The following is a 22,670-nucleotide window of genomic DNA, read 5'->3' as shown; positions in this document are numbered from 1 at the left end:
TCATACTAAGACTTACTCTGAGAACCATCAGATGCACTGCTTAGTCTGTATGGTTCTATTCTGTGGAGACACTAATATAATTATCTAATCATCACCTTTCCCAGGTCAGGAAGTACACGTCATTTGCCAACCCAGGCAACCAACCTCCTAGTTAGGCCTTGTTAATTTTGCTCTTGGAAAATTTTAAATCTCGAGTTAATATTGGGAACAAGGAAATCCATTCAGAGAGCAGACTGTTGGCACAGGGAAGCAAGCACAATTCTGGACTGCATCAACCACCCAGGCAGCTTAAGTAGCTCACCATCTCGGCACTGGCCCATGGTTCACCCCAGATGCGCTTGACTAATACTAATCACACATATATTTCAACAAATCATGTTTCTCTGGAAAAAATAAACACAATTCCCTGAGCTGAATTCCAGTTCTAAGGACTAGAAAACCAAAATATTTAAGTGCAAAGAGGAAGTTTTTCACCTATATGAACTATTAGAAGACCTGAATAAAGTTAACACATTTTTATATAATACCAAACAAAATAAGAAGTTTGCCAAAGAGTATACATTTTAGAAGTTCTTTTGTGGGGCTTGTGGGTAGAAATGCAGAAAATAATCAAGATGAATAAAGTTTTCCATCTAGTGATGGATGGGAATTTAATACCTATGAACCCTGTTCTCTCTCAAAAATAAAAATTAAGCCAGGTAACTAAATATCACTTCATGAGTCAGGCATAAGTCTTAATGTGTGAGGGAAGCTTTAAATATAAAATTCATGTATATGGAAGAGTTTACATTGCAGCCCTATTTTCTCCATGCAAAAGGGTCTACAGTTAAATGATTAAGGTCCTGGATCAGCATTAGCTAGAAAAATTCCCATGCCAATGCGGACTGCATAACTTAAAAAGGAAAACTGAGATGGTTGAATATCCGAATTTGTGCTAAAACGGACACTCAGACTCGTGGGCAGCTGTCAGTTGCTAAAAACATTGTATGAATTCTGCATAATTGCATCTTTGTAAACAACTAACCAGCCCTGTAGTAAGATAATCAATTACTCCAAGATCCTGAAGCCCTGATTTGAGGGCAGGGACATCACATTTGAGCTAATCCTCTCTTTGAACCCGAGGACTTCCATTTTCCCCACAGCATAATCACTTCTCTTGCCCAGCTTGTCAAAGGCTGGCTGCAGACACCGCACGGCATGCTGACAGTGGAAAGAACCCATCCCCCGATGGCCGAGCACACACACTCTGCAGCCACCATCTCATCGGTCATTTCTATTGTAACGAACAGGGGAGCGCGAGAGAGACACCCAGAGACAGCAGCCGCCCCTCCCAGATGCAGAGCTGATGATCGAAATGGCACTTACTGTTGATGAGAAAAAATCATTCCTTAGGTTGAGCGAAACCTCCAAGTTCCCGGCTGCACCTCCACCTCCCGGGGACGAGGCGGCCCCTCCCCCGCACGGCGGCCTCTCCATTCACTGGTTCTGCATCTTCCCCAGGCCGCCCTCCCGCAGGCTCCCAGGGGCTTGCCTCGCCGGCCACCACAGAACAGTGCCCAGAGGCGAGCAAGTGACCTGCGACTCCGCTAACTGCAATTTTTAAATCTTAGTTTTCTCCCTTCCAGTAAACAAACATCTCCAGCCCCTGCCTGTCTCTCACACACACAGTCTTTGTTCTGACGCTACAGGATTGCAATGCCAGGGAAGAAAGTCCCTGTGTTATCTATGGGTTATTTATGAAGTGCTATAAACCCAGGGAAGAAACATTTAATTTGGGGCGCTCGAAAGGAGGATTTCTGTTCTCATCAAATTAAATGTCTCTGTTTCAGGTTTAAAAGCAAGGGTGTAATCTGAAGCCCCCAGGTCCAACGGGAATGGCTTTCTCCTAAAGAAGAAATTGCCCCAGGAGATTTTCTGCCTTGCCTTTTTAGTCCTGTGCATCCTGGCTTAGGAGGAGCAGAGAATTTATTTAGTCCATTTCTTTGCTTTTTTGCAAAAACAAACAAACAAACAACTATCTTGTTGTACAAAAGGAGTTCAAGATTTGCAGAGGAAGAAATTCTGCAGTTTTCTTTGCTAGTTCCCCTAAGGTTTACCATAATGTGAGGATTTGAAAATTCCTCCACATCCCTATTCATGGTTCTTGATGTGATCCTGAGTGGCTCTGCTTGGTGGAGCACCACTGATTTGTGTCCAAGCCCCTTTTAGGCTCAGTCTCAGCCTTATTTGGAGACTCGATGGTATCAATCATTTTTCATGGATCCCTAAAGCCCAACATTTAGTCATTATTTCATCCCCACTTGAACACAGCAAACACATTCTAAACCAGTGAAATGAGGGGTACAGATTTGGAAATAGTTCCCTTAAATGCAGCGTCTAACTTGTGTCCACATGCCTGGCTGTGCAGGGTGACCTCCACCACTCAGACACCGGACCTATCTGCTGCTGGACACCAGGCTCCTGAGGCTCACGGTCCCTGTGGTGGCTGCTGTCTCCTTGGGGAGGATCCCCGACCCTCAGAAAGGCATTTCTGCTGGCCCTGAGAGCCGCAGCCGCCAGCTCCAGAGGTGGAACGATGGGGTTGATGGGAAGGAAAAAGGAGATGGGGGAGGCCGACCTCACATCTGGCTCTCCCTGTGCTAAAAGCCTCTAAGTCTTTCCAGTCCCACTAAATCAGGCAACCTGCTAAGACCAGAGCAAGTCAGCTTTATGACTAGCAGCATTGTTTGGTCTTCCAGAGTAACCTTGAGAAAATACAGATAAAAGGAGAGCAATGAAAAACGTAGCAGTTTAAAAAGGCACACATCTCCTTGGCCATTCTTCAAGGGATGGAAAAACAATCTTAACACGCAGTTGCCATGGTAATAACTGCTACGCTTAAATGACAACATTTTAATTGCTACTAATATAAAACAGGTGGGCTTTTCACATTGGTAGGAAATTTATGCTTCATTAAAAAGTTTTTTCATGGACTTGATCTTGCTAATAGCAGGAGAGCTATCTAGTCTAATTACAAAGGGACCATAAGGTAGTGTGTCTGAGTGCATCCCTCCTTCATAACACTGGCCTAAGGATGCCAAGTCTATTAAATGATGCTACCATCAACAAGAGATTAGAAGAAAGGTAACAACATTTATGACATTTAAAAAAAAAAAAAAGTTCCTGTATTCTTTCTTCCATAATGAACATTTACTAAATAGATAAAAAGAAAATTAAAACCACCAATGATGCCAACACCCAATAGATACCAATGGAAATACTCTGGGGTATGTCTTTCCGCTCAGCTGTCTCATCTCTTTTAGGCATGCAAAGCTTTCACCAGATTATCCTCACAGGCTGCTAGAAAAGTCTTTAAAACTTTAAAGACTAACCCCAAGTCTCCAAAGAGGCTCCACCCAGATGAACAACTAGAGAGTGACTCACTGAGGACACAGGGCCCCTGCTTCAGGAGGCACAGAGAAGGCTCTGATTAATAAAGGGGGACGGAGGCTCTGGGAAACAAAAGGAGGTGGATTTTTAAGGAGTTTAGCTACTGGGATTTTGAAATCAAGGGTACCCATAGGTGAGATTATGTGTTGAGCTGAAGCTTTCTTTGGCATCAGTCCTGTTGATGGCCAAGAACCTTATTTTCGGAGTTTTAGTCTGTGCTGCTGAAGCAAGGCAATTCTGCATCCATTGGTCCACCATCCAACATCCTGTGCCTTTACTGTTCTTTTTAATAGGTAACCCAGCTGACCCAAAACACGAATCACACATATTGGTGGTTCTGAAAAACAGCTTCTGTAACTTAGCCATCTCTCCTGCATTCAGGTTTCGCTAGGTCAATTTTTAATGACATTATCTTAGAAAACATGGGCAAGAGGCATAGCCAATGTCTACAATTAAAAAAATTAACTCATTTAATCTGTCACTGAGCATAGTAGGATATAATTAATATGTCATCAAATCAGATTGGGTTCACACCATTCACCAAAAAATACATAGTGCTTCAAATGCCCTTTCTGTGAAAGAAATTAATAACATTTGATAAGAGTTTAGATGTCACAAATATAAGAAGCCACCCAGGGGCCCATGAGGAATGCTAAAAGCTCCTGCAGCAATTCTGATGGAGAGTCAGTTCTGTGAAGTTTAGTGCCCACACCAGGGGCTTCCCTCATAGTTCAGTCAGTAAAGAATCTGTCTGCAATGCTGGAGACCCAGGTTCGATTCCTGGGTTGGGAAGATTCCCCTGGAAAAGGAAATGGCAACCCACCCCAGTATTCTTGCCTGGAGAATGCCATGGTCAGAGGAGCCTGGCAGGCTACAGTCCATGGGGTCACAAGAGTCGGACACAACTTAGCGACTAAACCACCACCAGGGCCTATGTGACCTTATGTGAGGAAGTTGGCATTAAGACTGACTTAGGCACCCCAGCCCCCCTGATTATGTGGTTATTTCAAAAGATGTATCCTTTAGACTCTCTGCTTTAAGAATTTTACAGAAGCTGAAAAACACTATACATGCAGGGGAAAAACCGTGGTTTGGGTCAAAGCACCTTCCCCCTACCTCCCGGATCATACAGTAATACTACACACATGTATATGGACGGAGCCATCACTGTCCTGGTGCTTTTTCATCCAGAATCTAGCCCATGGTTCATCAACAAGGAGATACGCTACAGAGGCCACAAGGTTACCATAAGTGGCAAGTCCACTCTGTGGCAAGTCACCCGGCTGCTCGCTCCATCTGTGATCCCCAGACCTGTCCACTCTGTGGCAAGTCACCCGGCTGCTCGCTCCATCTGTGATCCCCAGACCTGAACCATTGGCAATACCTTGTCACTTGCTAGAAATACGCATTCTCGGCCCAGAGAATGGGCGCATTCCCCCACCCAGGGAATCAGAAGCTCTGGGGGTGGGGTCCTGCCATCCATGTTCTCAGGAGCCCTCCAAGGATTCTGCTGCATGTTTAAATCTGAGAACCACTGCTCCAGATTGGAGAAGGAAATGGCAACCCACTGCAGTATTCTTGCCAAGAGAATCCCAGGATGGGGGAGCCCAGTGGGCTGCTGTCTATGAGGTCGCACAGAATTGGACACGACTGAAGCGACTTAGCAGCAGCAGCTCCATAGAAAACAGTCAAGTCTATACTGAGTTCCAGGTTTTAGAAAAATTCTGATAAAGCACCTTTAAAGGTCTCAAAGGGCCAAGTGCTCCTCTGATGCACGGTGCAGGGGGATAGAAAGACTGTGGCTCCGTCCTGCCCGAGGTAGAATCGCTTCTGCCCTTGGCTCAGTTCTTATTGACCCTCTCTGAGCTACAGCATCCTTCTCTGAAAGTTGGAGAATACTGACCATGTAGGGTTCTTGCAAGAATGAAATAATATATATAAGCCTGGCACTGAAAAAAAAACAACAAAACAACCCACACCCTATCCACCCCACAAGAAGCCTACTACCTGAAACGACTCATAAATTTAATGTGCACTGAACTAATCTTGTCCTTCATGTTTTGTCAGTTCTTTTGAAACTTACCTCTATTTTGTTGAGAATAATCCCAAAACAATAGGCCTTTTTCCAACCCAATTTATTGAGGTCTTGGACTTCTGAACCATCTCCAGCTTTGAAGTTAAAGGCTGCAGTTAGAATTTTAAAGTCATGAAGCTGGATGCCTGTGTATGTCTCCCTCCAAGTCTTATTTTTAACAAGAGACACTGTCTCCTGCCACAGAAATGAAGCCGTGGAATGCTGTGAGCAGGACAGGAATGATTAAATGATGTCCAGAGCTCTTTGGACAAACGGGGTTATTAATGGACCCTGTAGGATTGCAGGTTCTCCTCTGTGTGGTTTGACTTCTGCAGCCTGTACGGACCCTCGCCTGCTTTCCTGATGGTGATGTGATGAGTGCCAGTGATCAGACAAGGAGCTGATTCTATTAATACATGAGGTCAATTTATGGCAAGTCCAAGCTGGCCGCCTCAACCCACAGATTCACCTGAAGTGTCACTTTAACCAAGTTTCTTAGCCTGTCAGTCATATGTCTCACGCTGGCCTTTGCTTTAAGGTAAAATAAGTTATTCCTTTCCAGTTCCTCAGTTTTGAATGGATTTCAACATGTTCTACTCATCTTGGTATAACAAATCAGAAGGGTCTGGGTTTGCAGGGAGGCAATACGACTGTCTGAGTTGAAATCCTGGTTGCCTCATGTGCTGACTATGCAGTCGTGCCAAGTTACTTAACTTTAGTGCCTCAATTTCCTCATCTGTAAAACAGGATAATGGCATCTACCTTTCAGAATTACAGTGATGATTATGTGAAATCAGACATAAAAGGCACATTGTGAAGAATATAGCCAGCAGCCAATATATTTGCTATTATTTCAACTCCTTATTTTGCTCCTTCTAGAAAGACCACTGAAATTTCACCGGCTGTTTTTCCTTCTTTCGCACCATGCAACTGGCTGAAGACAGGCAGTTAGGAGGGAGGAAAGCAAGCAGTCTGTTTAACTCTGAAGTGATAGAACCAAAGGAAGAATGCATAATCACTCTAGCCCTCAGGAAGCAGAATCTAGATCTTGCTCTTGAATGATCTAAGAACAGGTATGATGTCCTCATACCTTGGATTAGTGCCAGGTGCCCAAGAAGACTTAGGAGATACAGACAGTGATGACAAAGGCACACCAGACACAACTGACCCAACAGAAACGATCACATTCTCATGTCCTGGAACATCCATTCAACAAATTATCTGAAGCACTGTTCTAAGCACTGGAAATAAGACAAAGACACTGGTCTCATGGAAGAAAGACCTCTCACTGTTAGACAAAAGCAAGGGAATCCTGGAACACTCCAAAAACATGCCACTTAAAGTCTTCTTAGGGAAAGACAATGATAGTAACATTGATAATGTTACTATCATGATAGCGTTGATAACGATAATGATAGCATTCAATAAATGCTCACTCCTATGTGTTGGTCCTGTGACAAATTCAAGACATGTGTTGTCATTCATTCACACAGCAGACTTTGATGTAATCAGTGCTGCTGCTGCTAAGTCACTTCAGTCGTGTCTGACTCTGTGGGACCCCACAGACGGCAGCCCACCAGGCTCCCCTGTCCCTGGGATTCTCCAGGCAAGAACACTGGAGTGGGTTGCCATTTCCTGATCCAATGCATGAAAGTGAAAAGTGAAAGTGAAGTCGCTCAGTCGTGGCCGACTCTTAGCGACCCCATGGACTGCAGCCTACCAGGCTCCTCCGTCCATGGAATTTTCCAGGCAAGAGTACTGGAGTGGGTTGCCATTGCCTTCTCCATAATCAGTGCTGTTAGATCTATTTTGTAGATTGAGAAACTGAGGCCTAGAAAGGTTAAATCACTACTCAAGTTTCCATGGTAGGTAGAAGTCAGATAGTCAGGACTAGCTCAAAATCTGTGCTCTTACTTGAGTTATCACCATGTTATTCTTGAGTTAACATAGATTTCCAACCCCCCCCCCCCCCCGCCAAATGGTAGTAAAGAGATATTAAATTTAGTCCAAGTTATGCTGCCAGCCAATCACTCTAGTATTTATCTTCAACAGACCCTCAGCTGCTAAAAAATCATAAAAGACTCAGACTTTATTTAGGAGGCCAAGTCTTTAGTTGAGATTTAAGCTTGTCTAAGACTTAGCTCCAACCTACCTCTCTAAAAGCTTCATCTCCTATTCCTGAGCCAGTGGAGCTTCTTATAATTTCCTGAACAGTTTCTATTCTGCCCTACCCTGTACCTTTCTCTCTCTCTGCCACCAGGAACACTCAAATCCCATCCCCTTAATCAAGACCATCTGGGAACACTGCCCTTCCATCAGGTTCTTCCCAATCCCCACCCCCACTCCGGGAAGATGAGATTTGCATTCTCAGACCACTTGGCTTTACAGCTGCTGGCATGTCTGCTCCCATTAACATTAACTGACTCATCTTATTGCACTTCCGGTCTGTAATTCTCACAGCACTTGGCCTGGTGCCTCTGCTGACTGAACCAGGTTCACTTAAGGTTTAGGGTAAACGATGGGGTAAAAGAAAAGGATTATTAAGAGTATTCTGTTTTCCGTACTCCCCAGCGTTTCATTTATCTTACAGGATTCTCCTGTACAGTCCATGTTCTACATGTGGTCAAAATATGTGAGCGTTCTGTTATGTAACAGACTTGCTCAGCCAGTGAAAACAAAGCTGCATGAATGGCCCCAAAGCCAGGTGACTGTTCTTTGTGTGCCAGCTTACAACTGAAAAACACTTTGCTTGGGGTCTCTGTTTGGACAGAGAAGACAGAAAACATTTAGAAGCTCTGGGCGGTATTGTCGTCATTATTTGTGAGGGGAGATCAGATGGTCAGTCTTGTTTCCGATAAGCACTGGACAGCCTTGATTTACAGTCACAGCCGTGCCTCCAGATTCCACGTCTTAGGACCAGATGCCCACTGGGGACCTAGCACACCCAGCACAAACCTGCAGAGGGGCCCTGCCTTGAATGAGCCCAGCTCCTCTGATGGTGGTGATTAGAGGGAGGGGAACCTCCAGGGACCCCCAGAAGCAGCCCCCAGAAAATCAGGCCAATGCCTTGACCTACCTGCCACACACAAGCAAGAACAGGCAGGCATAACTTCATCTTAAGACTTCACATAAGTCTTAAGGTAGTGTTAGAATTTCTAAATAATACCTCCTCCTCAAGGACCAACTCTCATTTAAACCAAGTCTAAGTCATGTGCAATTTTAAGCTAAAGAAAAAAAAGGTGAGATATACTTGGTTTATCTTCCTTCCTTCCCTGGTGGCTCAGTTGGTAAAGAATCTGCCTGCAATGCAGGAGACCTGGGTTCAGTCCCTAGGTCAGAAGATCCCTTGAAGAAGGGCACAGCAACCCACTCCACTATTCTTGCCTGGGAAATCCCACAGACAAAGGAGCCTGGCAGGCTACTGCCCATGGGATCGCAAAAGAGTCAGACACGACTTCATGACTAAACCACCATGCTACAATATAATCCTCCTATAATATCAAAATAAGAATTTCCATTCATTTTTATCAAGCTCTACCTTTATCTGTAAGTTTAGAAAACTGCTGGGTTACCTTAGAGGAAGATGGGGCTCAGTTTTGAGATCTGTGAGGTAACGACTGTAGCCAGGGAGTAGGAACCCATTTTTAGGCCATTCCTTACCTTGAGCCAATGACGTCAAAAAGATGTTGCCAACGGTCATTGATTTTGTTGAGCTTGTCATCGATCTCAGCTGCTCTTGTCTTGTTGCTGGCCTTGATCAGCCGGTCGCCCATTTGCTTTAATTGTAACTTGTTTTCACTAAACAAATTTATTTCTTCCATGCAGTCCTGGCATAGGCACCAAAACACAAAGCTGGAATCACTACAGAAACTTCATTTCTTTGGCAGATACAAACACACAGTTGTGCCTCCTGAAATTTCTTAAAAAATAAAAACACTTCTCTCACCTGTTAATGCAACCCTTCAGTGAGTGGCTAAAAAGTCACCCCCATTCAGTGCATGTGTAATACCTAAGGCAGTAGTTTCTTAATTCAAAAGCCCTGCTTTCTCTAACAGAGTTATTCTAATGCACTTGGGAGCTGAGGACTACAGGGTATAGCTAAATTAGCCTAATATCAGCAAGAGTTTTCCTGAGGTTTAAACGAGTGGCATTTGGGGTGACTGCGATGAGAAGGTTCTCTCTTCCTTTCCTTATGGGAATCAGCGACCACTTCACAATTACGAGCCCCACTGCTGTTGGTCTTTCTCCTTTGGCCAGGCGATCATCTTAACAACATGGTTAGAAAAACCATAACCCACCTGGGATGTAAACTGAGGCTTAAGAAACCCTGAGCCCCTTTTTCTTCCTAACCAAGGAAAGCAACGCCCTAGTACACAGCACCCTGCCCGCCAAGGACAGCCCACCTTTCCCACCTCTTTGGAAATGTGCCTACGGCATACAGTTCTGAGTCTGGGAGTGAGGCGGGCAGAGAAGACCATGGTGGTCATAACCGCACCCCTCTGGGGACTCCTGCTCACCTTCTGGAGCTTTTCAATCATTTCTTCAATACTAATATCTGCTGTCTGGAGAACTTTGTTTTCCATCTGCACCAGCCATGCACACAACTCTTTGTTTTTTTCGTTGAACACAATCCATGAATTGAGTCTATCTTCTATCTCCTGTTTGCGTATGGCCACCTGGAAATGACAATGCAGTTGGCAGCTGAGTACAGGCAGGAAGGAAGGACTTTCTCTTCCTCCCACCCCCCATCGAAAGGACTATGGATTCCATTCAAGTGATCCCAAGGACTTAAATTATCATGTTTTTGCCTTTTAAAGACCCAGGGTTTGACGTCAACAGAAGTTTTACACCTTTGATAAATGCCTTAAAAAGCGACAGTAACAAAAGATTGTACCTGAACTGTAACTGACCAAAAGGATTCAGCTTTATCCAAAACAGTTTTAATATAATGCGGTAATCCATTATTGCTGCTGCTAAGTTGCTTCAGTCGTGTCTGACTCTGTGAGACCCTATGGAGCCTCCAGGCTCCCTCTGTCCATGGGATTCTCCAGGCAAGAATACTGGAGTGGGTTGCCATGCCCTTCAATTTATTATTACCACATTTTATTAAAAATTAGAAACAGGAAGTTTAGATGAATGTATTTTAACCATCACCTAAATTTCTTCTGTTCTTTATTCTTTAAGTATACATTTATTTACTGCTTGCTACATGTTACTTTTTTGTTTTATGATCCAAATTCTTTCTTTTTAAAAAATGATCAAGTCCTTATCCTTACTTAAGGCCAATGTCCCACCTGTTTAATTTAAAAACTATCATCTCGGTCACAATATAAATCTTATGTATATAGTGCAAATGGACCACAAAAATTAACATCACTTAAATGTTTGAGTGGTATATTTCAAAGACAAAGCAAAATTTTAAAAGTGCCTATCATTCATTTAATCCACCTTCCCACTATGCACCCCTGCTCTGGATGGAAACCATGGAAACGGAATCAAATCCTGGTCTGCAGTGAGCAGGCTGACCCCCAAATACCCAATGCTCTGTTCGGCAGAAGCAACCCCTAAGCTGACATCAGCAAAGGATCTTCCGCCTTCCAGGGTTCAAATTTATTACTTAAATAAATGTAAATTTAAAGAATGCAAATTAGCCTCTTTAAATGTACAAAGTATTCCCAGGTCTTAGAAATCTTCAGAATCCTAGAGATAAAAAGGGTAACCTAAAAGTTTTTTTGGTTAACTTTTAACACCCCACTTTACAAATGGGGAAACCAAAGTTGAACTCCTAGACATTTTTCAACTATACACAAAACAAAAAAAAACACCTCTGCTCTTTTCAGAGTGAAGCAAAAATAGCCAATGCTTCTATATCCACCCAACCAAATGTGTTGAGAGGGCTGAAAAAACTATCGCTAAAAACCCGTTTTGTATTTCTGTTTTTCATAGCATCTATTCAACTCAGCTTTTAAAAATCCTGGCATTTTGTATAGCATCATTCTGATTGGATTCCTGATGGTAACAATTAGGAACATCTGGGCCCCAGTCTTCACTTCTTCCTTAGCTTACAGGATACCTTTCACATATTCTCAATTTTCTGTTATATAAAATTTGAATAAAAATTCTTAATGGACTATTCTAAAAGTCCTTTAGTCTTTTAGAAGACTAAAAGTCTAAAAAGACTATTCTAAAATAGTCTAAAAGGACTATTCTAAAATTGTAAAAGGACAGGTATATCATGAATATTAAATACTAAAATAAAGAAGGAAGAACATTTTTATTTTATTAAAATGCACTCAGAAGTGTCTGAATTTTCAACTTTTAATTCACAAAAATTAGATTAAGGACTTTTCTTAGAATTAAATGTTCTTAAAAAAAAAATCTATTTGAACCCTTCAATTCCAACCTGATCCTGTCATCAACTTACACCTTGTAATACCTTAACTACAATTCATTCTTAATGAGTATAAGTGATTCACTGAGATAGTAAGTGTAGCAGCTGACCCTTTCTTTCAGAGTTTTAAAGCCAGCTACCTGAAATAAACACTGGCTTGCATGTGAATGCAGAGTGCTCAGATAAAATGCCCTGGAGCCTGGCACTCAGTGCTACTCCTGCTGTCTGTGGGCCCAGAACAGACACTGAAGAGATACAGCTGTAAGGCCAGCCCAGACCTCTCTGCTGAAGTTCTGATTCTCAGACAAGGACTGGTACTTGTCATCTCTACACGACTGAGAGCAGAGTGCACACAGCTGCTCAAAACCGCAGTCCTCCCCTCCCCCCCTGCTCTCAAGGTGATTTTTTTTTTTTTTTTAAAAAGCTCATTAAGAGTGTGCAAAGTTCCAGCACTGAGTGCTGGAGAAACAAAGGGTCAAATCTGTTAAACCTTGTTGCTGCCTTCTCAAGGAACAGCGCCAGCCCGGGCTCCAACTGAAAAGGGCCTCCCGGTTCAATGAAATTAAGCTCCTTTCTACTTTGTCTGGCCTTCGGAGACATTTCAATAAACTTCAGAAGAGCCGTGCCCTGCAGTTAACTGACTTACTCTTAAGCAGAGGTCCTCCCATTGTCTGTGCAAATGCTCTATTTGCTCCTTCAAAACCATCACGTCGTCCACCAGAATGTGCTGGGTTAGGTCGGTCTTCATTGTGTGAAGTTCTTTCAAGTTCTGAGTCCAGTTAGCTAAAGACTTCTCTAGTTCCTGCATTTAAACACAAGAAAGAAAGAGGGGGAAAAAAGAAAGAAAACTCTTCAACTCAAGCTGCTGTTGTTTCCAAACCTGTAGAGGCTAATCCTTTGATTGGACCCTGGGGGAGGGGAGGCCAGGAAAGGGGGTGGGACTTTCTGAATGAGAAACAGCCCAGGGCCGGCCTCTGCAGCTGTGGTTGGCCAATTCCTCAGCACCTATTTTCTCAAAGCAGAACTCTTTTCTACCTTTATTTTCACTTCCTCAGGTATTTCAGACTTTTCTATACTTAACTCTATGTTAAAGTCAAGTAAGTCTTTACCTTTATTTAGGGGAAAGTAAAGTATTTTTGGAGTCTCACAACAATCTCTCTCACCTACATACATGTAATTCTGAAACTGTGTTACAGAATGTTGTATAAAATATGATTTCCCTACTTTTAAAAACACCTTAAGAAATGCATTGTTGCTACGTAGCAATCATATAATGACAGCTTCTGTTAAGCGCATCATTTTGGTTAACTTTCAAAAAGAATAAATATAATTGAAGGGAAAAAAAAAAAAATTGTTCCCTAATGATTGCCAGAGATGGGTTAGCAGAAAATGTCCTCTGGCTCTGGAAACAATTTTTTCTTTTTAAATGAAGTATTGGTCAAATTAAAACATTTTTTGAATTCTAGGACTTAATCTAGATAATTACTTTCACGAGAGAGAAGGTAAAATGAAACAGCTCAAACATTCAAGAGACCTCCAGATTTTTATTGTGCTTCTCGTATTCTGTATTTTGGCACATTTGAAGGGTCTCTATTCATACCTGTCTATTGAAATCTGAAAGAAGAGAGTATTTCATTTACATCAGTAACCTGCCTGAGGGGTGGCAACAGTAAAAATGGGTTAATTCTGATTGATTTTCAGAGTTCTAAAGGCTACACTGGCATGAACTTGCCAACAAGGATTTACGTTGAATAAAATGGTTCAGAGGGTTCTTTTTAAAGGTTGCATGGAGATTTAAGACATAACATCTTTTTCAGAGGAGAAATCATCACTTTAAACTTCTGTTACCTACTTCTCGCTTCACGATTCTAGTAAAGTGGACGAGAGCAGATTCTGCAGTGGAACACTTTTTTACCAGCTTCATCACCTGAAGCAGGCAAGCCACAAGCAGAGGCTTGCCATTCACTGACTCTCAAGACCGGAAGATGGTTGCACTTCAGTGTTTCCTGATCAAAAGTGTGGGCTCAGACGCCTGCCCCGAAGGGAGGCTGGGGTAAGTAATCCACCGCCTGGTTTAAATCAATTTTGGTTTGGATACCCCGTCTTCTCCCACAGTTGAAAGGATAATTAACAGGTGTAGAACTTTTGAATATGGATATTTTGGGATTCTTAATAAATACTGCCACATTGTGTCCTCAAAGGAATGACTATCTTTTTCCACAGACTGTTTGGTATCGAGTTTTATATATTTGGGGGGCAAGTTTAATATGTGTAAGGATTCCGGCTGCTGCTGCTGCTAAGTTGCTTCAGTTGGTCGACTCTGTGTGACCCCATAGACGGCAGCCCACCAGGCTCCCCCGTCCCTGGGATTCTCCAGGCAAGAACACTGGAGTGGGTTGCCATTTCCTTCTCCAATGCATGAAAGTGAAAAGTGAAAGTGAAGTCGCTCAGTCATGTCCAACCTCAGATCAGATCAGTTGCTCAGTCGTGTCCAACTCTTTGCGACCCCATGAATTGCAGCATGCCAGGCCTCCCTGTCCATCACCAACTCCCGGAGTTCACTCAGACTCAAGTCCATTGAGTCAGTGATGCCATCCAGCCATCTCATCCTCTGTCGTCCCCTTCTCTTGCCCCTAATCCCTCCCAGCATCACAGTCTTTTCCAATGAGTCAACTCTTTGCATGAGGTGGCCAAAGTACTGGAGTTTCAGCTTTAGCATCATTCCTTCCAAAGAAATCCCAGGGCTGATCTCTTGTAGAATAGACCGGTGGATCTCCTTGCAGTCCAAGGGACTCTCAAGAGTCTTCTCCAACACCACAGTTCAAAAGCATCAATTCTTCCGCCCTAGCCTTCTTCACAGTCCAACTCTCACATCCATACATGACCACTGGAAAAACCATAGCCTCGATTAGACGAACCTTTGTTGGCAAAGTAATGTCTTTGCTTTTGAATATGCTATCTAGGTTGGTCATAACTTTCCTTCCAAGGAGTAAGCGTCTTTTAATTTCATGGCTGCAGTCACCATCTGCAGTGATTTTGAAGCCACAAAAAATAAAGTCTGACACTGTTTCCACTGTTTGCCCATCTATTTTCCATGAAGTGATGGGACCAGATGCCATGATCTTTGTTTTCTGAATGTTGAGCTTTAAGCCAACTTTTTCAGTCTCCACTTTCACTTTCATCAAGAGGCTTTTTAGTTCCTCTTCACTTTCTGCCATAAGGGTGGTGTCATCTGCATATCTGAGGTTATTGATATTTCTCCCGGCAATCTTGATTCCAGCTTGTGTTTCTTCCAGTCCAGCGTTTCTCATGATGTACTCTGCATATAAGTTAAATAAACAGGGTGACAATATACAGCCTAGACGAACTCCTTTTCCTATTTGGAACCAGTCTGTTGTTCCATGTCCAGTTCTAACTGTTGCTTCCTGACCTGCATACAAATTTCTCAAGAGGCAGGTCAGGTGGTCTGGTATTCCCATCTCTTTCAGAATTTTCCACAGTTTATGGTGATCCACACAGTCAAAGGCTTTGGCATAGTCAATAAAGCAGAAATAGATGCCTTTCTGGAACTCTCTTGCTTTTCCCATGATCCAGTGGATGTTGGCAATTTGATCTCTGGTTCCTCTGCCTTTTCTAAAACCAGCTTGAACATCAGGAAGTTCACGGTTCACATATTGCTGAAGCCTGGCTTGGAGAATTTTGAGCATTACTTTACTAGCCTGTGAGACGAGTGCAATTGTGCGGTAGTTTGAGCATTCTTTGGCATTGCCTTTCTTTGGGATTGGAATGAAAACTGACCTTTTCCAGTCCTGTGGCCACTGCTGAGTTTTCCAAATTTGCTGGCATATTGAGTGCAGCACTTTCACAGCATTATCTTTCAGGATTTGGAATAGCTCAACTGGAATTCCATCACCTCCACTAGCTTTGTTCGTAGTGATGCTTTCTAAGGCCCACTTGACTTCACATTCCAGGATGTCTGGCTCTAGGTCAGTGATCACACCATTGCGATTATCTGGGTCGTGAAGATCTTTTTTGTACAGTTTTTCTGTGTATTCTTGCCACCTCTTCTTAATATATTCTGCTTCTGTTAGGTCCATACCATTTCTGTCCTTTATTGAGCCCATCTTTCCATGAAATGTTCTTTTGGTATCTCCAACCTAGCTATGTTTAAATTTGTTGTTCTTTAATTACTTGCCTGAGATGCTACCCAGTTCACCTTTATCCTTCCCCAGATGTATTTTAGTTAATTCCTACCAACACTTGCAGGTCTCAGACACAGGTAATTCTTTAGAGGAGCCTTCTCTAAGTCATGGGATGAGGTTGGGACCCTTGTTTTACGCTCTCAAGGCCCCTCTGTCCTTTTCCCTTCTTATACTCACCATGCTTACAATTATGCACATATGGTGTCATATGTACCCATATGGTAGGACTCTGGTCAACATGTATCTCTCCAGTAGCCTAGACTATCAACACCACACTGGCTGAAGCCATGACAACATTTCTCACCAGTGCACTGCCCACTTAGCACTTACCAAGAGACCTAGGATAAAGTAAATCCTCAAATATCAAAATGTATGATTGAAAGAAAAGAATTTGGCAGTATGTCTCAAGAGCTTTAAAATGTTCCTAAATATTAAGTGAAAAAGCAAGGAATCAAACAATATATTGGGTGAGGTCTACTGAAGTAATCTATTAAGGCTGAAAAAGTTCACTTATTTCTATAAGTATTTCAAAACTCACACTTCCATTTTAAAAAGAAAATACTCCAGATTTGCTACCAAAACTAATTGCAAAAGAGAACATGTCAGGTAAGTTTGCCTTTCTTAATTTAACAAGATAAATTTTCTATACTGCAAAAGTACCTGTGAAATTCCAACTGTCCATATGGAATGTGATGGAAAACTTGACTACATAAAGTGGTGCACTGCACAGGCTTTGACTGAACTCTAACACAGCACAATAGCATTTAAGCCTTCCTGTGGATTCAATTATTGTTGGGATTGTCAAGTCCTATTTCTCTACACTACTAGCTGGGTAAAAAGAGGATCAAAAAAATGAATCTGTGTGTGTGTGTGTGTGTGTGTGTGTGTGTGTGTGTATTGGCCTGTATATGCATAGAGTATCTTTGGAAGAAAATGTAGCATATTGGTAACGCTGCTTCTGTGGAGAGAAACTGATGGAAAAAAAGTTTCATGTATACTTTTTCCAATTCTGAACCATGTGACCACATTACTTATTCAAAAAATATTTAATGAAGAGGTACAAGCCTCCAGTTATAAAATAAATAAGGCACAGAGAGGTAATATATAGCATAAGAAACATGGTCAATAATATTGTAATAACTTTGTATGAGGACTGATGATTACTAGACATCGTGGAATCATTTCATAATGTATGCAAATGTCAAATCACTGTGTAGTACACCTGAAACTAGTATAATATTGTATATTAACTATATTTCAATAACAATTATTTTAAAAATAAAACTATCCCATGGATTCAATCATTTGACAAGTTTTGTGAACATTGATGCCCACTATAATGATAATAATTTTCATAACAGTTTATAGTTAGCATATAAAATATGATTGAAGGCAGGAGAAGGGTCCGACAGAGGATGAGATGGCTGGACGGCAGGCAACATTGACACAATGGACATGAATTTGAGGAAACTCTGGGAGACAGTGAAGGACAGGGAAGCCTGGCATGCTGCAGTCCATGAGGTTGCAACGAGTCAGACATGATTGTGATTGAATAACAACAACAAAGAAATCATACACATATACAGACACATATAACCATGTAAAGCAACTTCCCCATATGTCAACTTGGCTGTCATGGTAATGTAATTTTCCAAGGAGGAAAGTAAAGTTTGAGTGGTTAGGTATTTCCCCCAAGTGACTTAAGAATGATAAACACTGCTCTGGACAGGCTTCAGGTTACTTGGGATCTCTTTGGAATATGGTCATAGGTTGAATGAACTCAATGCTCTTGCCCACTCTCCCCAATTCTTTGCAAAGAAAAATAGAATGCTGAGGCTATGGAAATTGAAAGGATCCTAGTGGAAACTGAGAATTGTTCTACTTGGGAGAAATTATGCCTCTTTATGGGCTTTCCATCTAGTCAAAGCTATGGTTTTTCCAGTAGTCATGTATGGATGTGAGAGTTGGACTATAAAGAAAGCTGAGCACCGAAGAATTGATGCTTTTGAACTATGGTTTTGGAGAAGACTCTTGAGAGTTCCTTGGACTGCAAGGATATCCAACCAGTCCATCCTGAATATTCATTGGAAGGACTGATGCTGAAGCTGAAACTCCAATACTTTGGCCACTTGATGCAGAGAACTGACTCATTCGAAAAGACCCTGATGCTGGGAAAGATGAAGGCAAGAGGAGAAGGGGACAACAGAGGATGAGATGGTTGGATGGCATCACCGACTCGATGGACATGGGTTTGGGTGGACTCCGGGAGTTGGTGATGGACAGGGAGGCCTGGCATGCTGCAGTCCATGGGGTTGCAAAGATTCAGACATGACTGAGTGGCTGAACTGAACTGAACATGGGCTTATGGTTCACGTTTTGCACAGGTTTCTGGACTTGATGGGAGGAAAGTCTACGTGTCAACTCAGAGGGACTCCAAGTCCTCTTATCTGTTACTTGAAGCCTAGATCCAAACTTAAAGATATAGAGATGATAAAAACTTTGAAAATCAGGGATAGACAGGAACCTTCTTAACCTAATAAAGGCATCTACTAACACATGACCAGCAAAAATCATACTTCATGGTGAAATGAAAACATTCTCTTTAAAATCAGGACTGACACATAGGGGCCAGCTATCAATGCTTCTACAATACGGCTGTGGAGGTACTGACCAACGTAGACGCAACGGAAGTATAAGAATTAAAATAACCAAGAGAGTCATTATTCACCAATGGTAACTGTGTTCATAGACCTCCAAAAGAACTGACACGATTATCAGGCTTAATAAAAGAGTTTAACAAGACAGTTAAATATAGTATCAATGCAGAAAAGTCAGTCACATTTCTAGGCATCGGTATAAACAAAAAATATAATTAGGAAAAAACAGTATTTTCAATAGCTTTAAAAGTAACACATCAATAAATCTAACAAAAGATGTACAATACTACATAAAGAAAGTTATGAAACACTCAGCATGGCTAAAAGGAGAAATATGCCATATTTGAAAACAGGAGGACTCAATGTCAAAAAGATGTTAATTTCCTCCAAATTACTCTATAAATTCAATACAGCTCCACTGTAACTCTTATCAGGATTTCCATTAGTTTGACAAACTGCTTCTAAAAGCTGTGAGAGACCAAAGAACCAAGGACAGCCACACTCACGTGTGAGAATGAGGGATGGATACACCACACCTGAAATGAAGATCTATTCAAATAAAACACAGTACTCAAGATAATTTGGTATAAATGCTAAGATAGGCAGACCAATGGAATAGAGCAGAGAACCAAGAATTAAACCATGCATATATGGAAACCTGATATTGGACACTGGACTAATCAGTAAATGGACAACAGAATAATAGGCATCTATATGAACAAAACAAAAATCAGTGCTTCAGTGAATAAAGATACTCTGCAAGTGTAAAAAGTAAAATTTGAAAACTTTAAGAAGGAAACGTACAAGTATATCCTTGTGACTTATCTACAGAGTAATGGTACTGCTTATATAAAGTTTAAAAACAAAAGTAATACTGCTATATTCCACCGAGATCTACATGCCCATGTAGTAAAATAATAAAGAAATACATAAGAATGGTAAAACACCAAATTTAGGACTGTGGATACCTCTGGGGACAGGGAATACCTTGGAGATCATACAGGACATTTGAACTGTACTTGTAATATTTTATTTCTCTGCTGGCTGATGGTTTCATGGAAGTTTGTCATATATTTGTTATGTTTGAATTTTCTTGCATGTTAGAAATGTTTACAATGAAGAAAAACGGTTCAGGCAGGAAGACACTAATTTCCAGCACAGCTTGAAGTAGGAGACTACTCAATTCTTCCTAATTATTTTCAATTAGATCCCTGAAGTCACTAAAGGAAGGAAAAAAAATTAAACTATATTCCATTAGGCTGTGGATGTCTTTCCAACATCAAATCTCCAGAAAGGAAAGAGATGGAGGGAGTTTCTAACCTGGAAATTTAACTGGTCCAAATTCCTATTGGTGAGTTTGCCTTGTCTTCTGCAAAGTCCTGACATACCCAGGAATTTTTGAGAGTGTAGTGTCCATTAAGCAGAATATAGCTTGGAAAATATTACAGAAACATTGTATTTGAACAAAACCCCTAACTACTGTCCTCTAAAAAATTAATTCTTCAATCAAGCTTTAATTTCAAACACAAGGCCATTTGATAAAGGAAGAGCTTTCAATGTAATCTCAGAGACCACATCTTACATTACAGAGGAGAAACAGAGGACGATTTGAGGGCAAAATCCCCCAAAAGAAGAATTTCTGACAAATCTTTCTAGCCTTCACACATGAATCTCAAAAAGCATGGATGCTAGTTGTTTCAGCGACCAGCATGGTGTATTACAGAGAAGGTAGAAAAAATATTTTCCAAGTGGACCTGAAAACTTGTTTCACACAGACAACGAAAGACAAACACTTCAACTTCTCAGAAAACAGCTGAGTGATTATCTTGAACACTACTTCAGAACTCAATACCTTAATCAGTTCTTTTTCTCTGTGGAGCTCCTCGTGAAGTTCTGGAAGAGGGTCTTTACTTTGTGCTTTTAAAACGTGCAGCCTGTTTTTCAACTCCTTGATTTTCTTTTCACACTGGTCCCAGGTCTATTTGAAAACAGTGTTAAAATTGGTAAGTACTTTTCTGTTTAAGAATGAATTACAGGAAAAGGATAATTAACTTAATCCATGTAATTGCTCTATTAAATGTGTCTTTGTAAATCACGCAGACACCCAGGTCCTTGTCTCAGCCAACAAAGCAGCTGGGATGACAGGATGTTCAACGCCTCTCTGCAGTGTTATGTGGGGCTCATCTTAACCACTGGGTTGCTTTTTGCTTAGAAATACTTCTTCCTCCCTCCCCATATCTCTGATCTAGCTAACTTGTTTCTATTTTAATTTGGAAAAGTTCACATTTCAAAGGCTACTGCAAAGATTAATTTTTAACATATCCAGTCTTGGCCATACACTCTACTAACACTGAAAAGCAAAAGCACTCAACCACTTTTCTTGTCTTCTTTTCTAATGCCATCCCTCTGCTCTCTCCCCACCTTCTAGACATAGCTTGGCTTTAGTGACCCTTTCACAGTCCAGTTTCATTCTATTTCTCACCAGTGTTCTAACTGTCAGCTCCTGCTTGGAGTGCTTTATAGTTTATAAAGCTTTTTCAACTTCACTATCTCGCTGTAATTATAATAAGCTGAGGAGACAGACAGGGCAAGTGTTAGTATCACATTTAAAATGGGAAAACTGAAACGCAGAGAAAACTGACTAGTCCAAGCACATACAGTTAGAAGTAGGATGAACTGACAGAGCAGTGTTGACATGCACACACTACCCCGTGTAAAGTAGATAACTAGCAGGGAGCTTCTGTACATATAGCACAGGGAGCCCGGCACAGTGCTCTGTGATGAATGAGCAGGGTGGGAGAGAAGCTCAAGAGGAAGGGGATATAGGCATACACACAGCAGATTCACATGGTTGACAGCAGAAACTAACACAACATTGTGAACAAATTATACTCCAATAAAAAAAAAAAAGTGAGTCGATCTAAGGCTACAGTTTCCCTTGTAGATGCCTTTATTTCATACTAGATCTTTTCCTTAAACCTTACATTACTGAACAAATAGTTGCCTGTATTTTTTTTTTCAATTCTGCCTGTATTTTCAAGGGAGATTATAATTCATTAGGATAAGTTTCTATTCCTGATATTACTAAAATTACTCTCCTGAAGTTACTAAAAACAGACAAATACGGAGTCAAACACTATTTTATTCCTCAGTGCAACTGACACTTAAATATCCTTGGGTTGGCCCAACTATATGCTAACCTCACTGAAGGAGAAGCCACTTGATCTAGTAACATCAACACTGGAACATAACCAAGAAGAAAGTGAAGGGAGAAACAAAACTGTGAGTCCTTTCCACTTCCACCAAACCTTCACTTGCATTTACAAACATGGCACGTGCTCAACAACGGTCTGGGAGTTAACGAATTTCACGTAGTGTATACACCAAATAAAATTCAGATACTTTATAGGAGAGCTGTTCAGGCCCTAACTCAGCACATATTTATTCTTTATTCAGAAAAATATCTCTGACAAGCTTGGTTATCTGGTTTTGATACACACACAACAGATTAGAGAAAAGAGTGGGCTATAAGGAGTTAAGTATTCTCAGAGAAATAAAAAGTAAAAATAGACAGGTTAACATTAAATAGAAAGCGAGAAAAACCATAAAAACCACATAAGAACTCAAAAAGCACAACAGCACAGGAGTTAAGTTCAAAGCAGCTCAGAGTTCTTAAAGAACAACTTGGGATTTTTTAACATTAAAAAAATTAAGGATTTTTCTAATAATCACTCAAAAGACATTTTGGTTTTTAGAGGTACAATCATAAATTATCTGGGAAATTCAGTTATATGGAAAAGTGGATTCTTTGAAGGTAGCAGAAAGATGAAGCATCACTATATTTGCTTCCATATACTAGATTCAAAGACAGACTACATGTGGAACGTTAGCTTTGGTTACTGAACTTCTGTTGAACG

At 41.3% G+C, this 22,670-nt stretch overlaps 1 protein-coding gene across 11 annotated transcripts in view; it reads right to left on the bottom strand.

The window, feature by feature from the left end:
* SYNE2 (spectrin repeat containing nuclear envelope protein 2) overlaps positions 1 to 22,670 on the bottom strand; it is a 324,652-nt gene that overhangs the window by 27,749 nt on the left and 274,233 nt on the right. For 10 of the 11 annotated variants that reach the window (XM_027554279.1, XM_027554281.1, XM_027554283.1 and 7 more), the window contains 4 exons: positions 20,606 to 20,731; positions 12,541 to 12,696; positions 10,021 to 10,179; positions 9,164 to 9,330 (listed from right to left, as the gene is read on the bottom strand). In XM_027554279.1, the coding sequence (XP_027410080.1) occupies positions 9,164 to 9,330; positions 10,021 to 10,179; positions 12,541 to 12,696; positions 20,606 to 20,731 (608 nt within the window). Of the gene's footprint in view, positions 1 to 1,365; positions 1,689 to 9,163; positions 9,331 to 10,020; positions 10,180 to 12,540; positions 12,697 to 20,605; positions 20,732 to 22,670 lie in introns of those variants that run through there. The other variant, XM_027554290.1, reaches the window with a different exon arrangement.

Source organism: Bos indicus x Bos taurus, chromosome 10 (genome assembly GCF_003369695.1).
Source record: "Bos indicus x Bos taurus breed Angus x Brahman F1 hybrid chromosome 10, Bos_hybrid_MaternalHap_v2.0, whole genome shotgun sequence".
NCBI lineage: Eukaryota > Metazoa > Chordata > Mammalia > Artiodactyla > Bovidae > Bos > Bos indicus x Bos taurus.
This window is presented reverse-complemented; position numbering and strand designations above follow the sequence as displayed.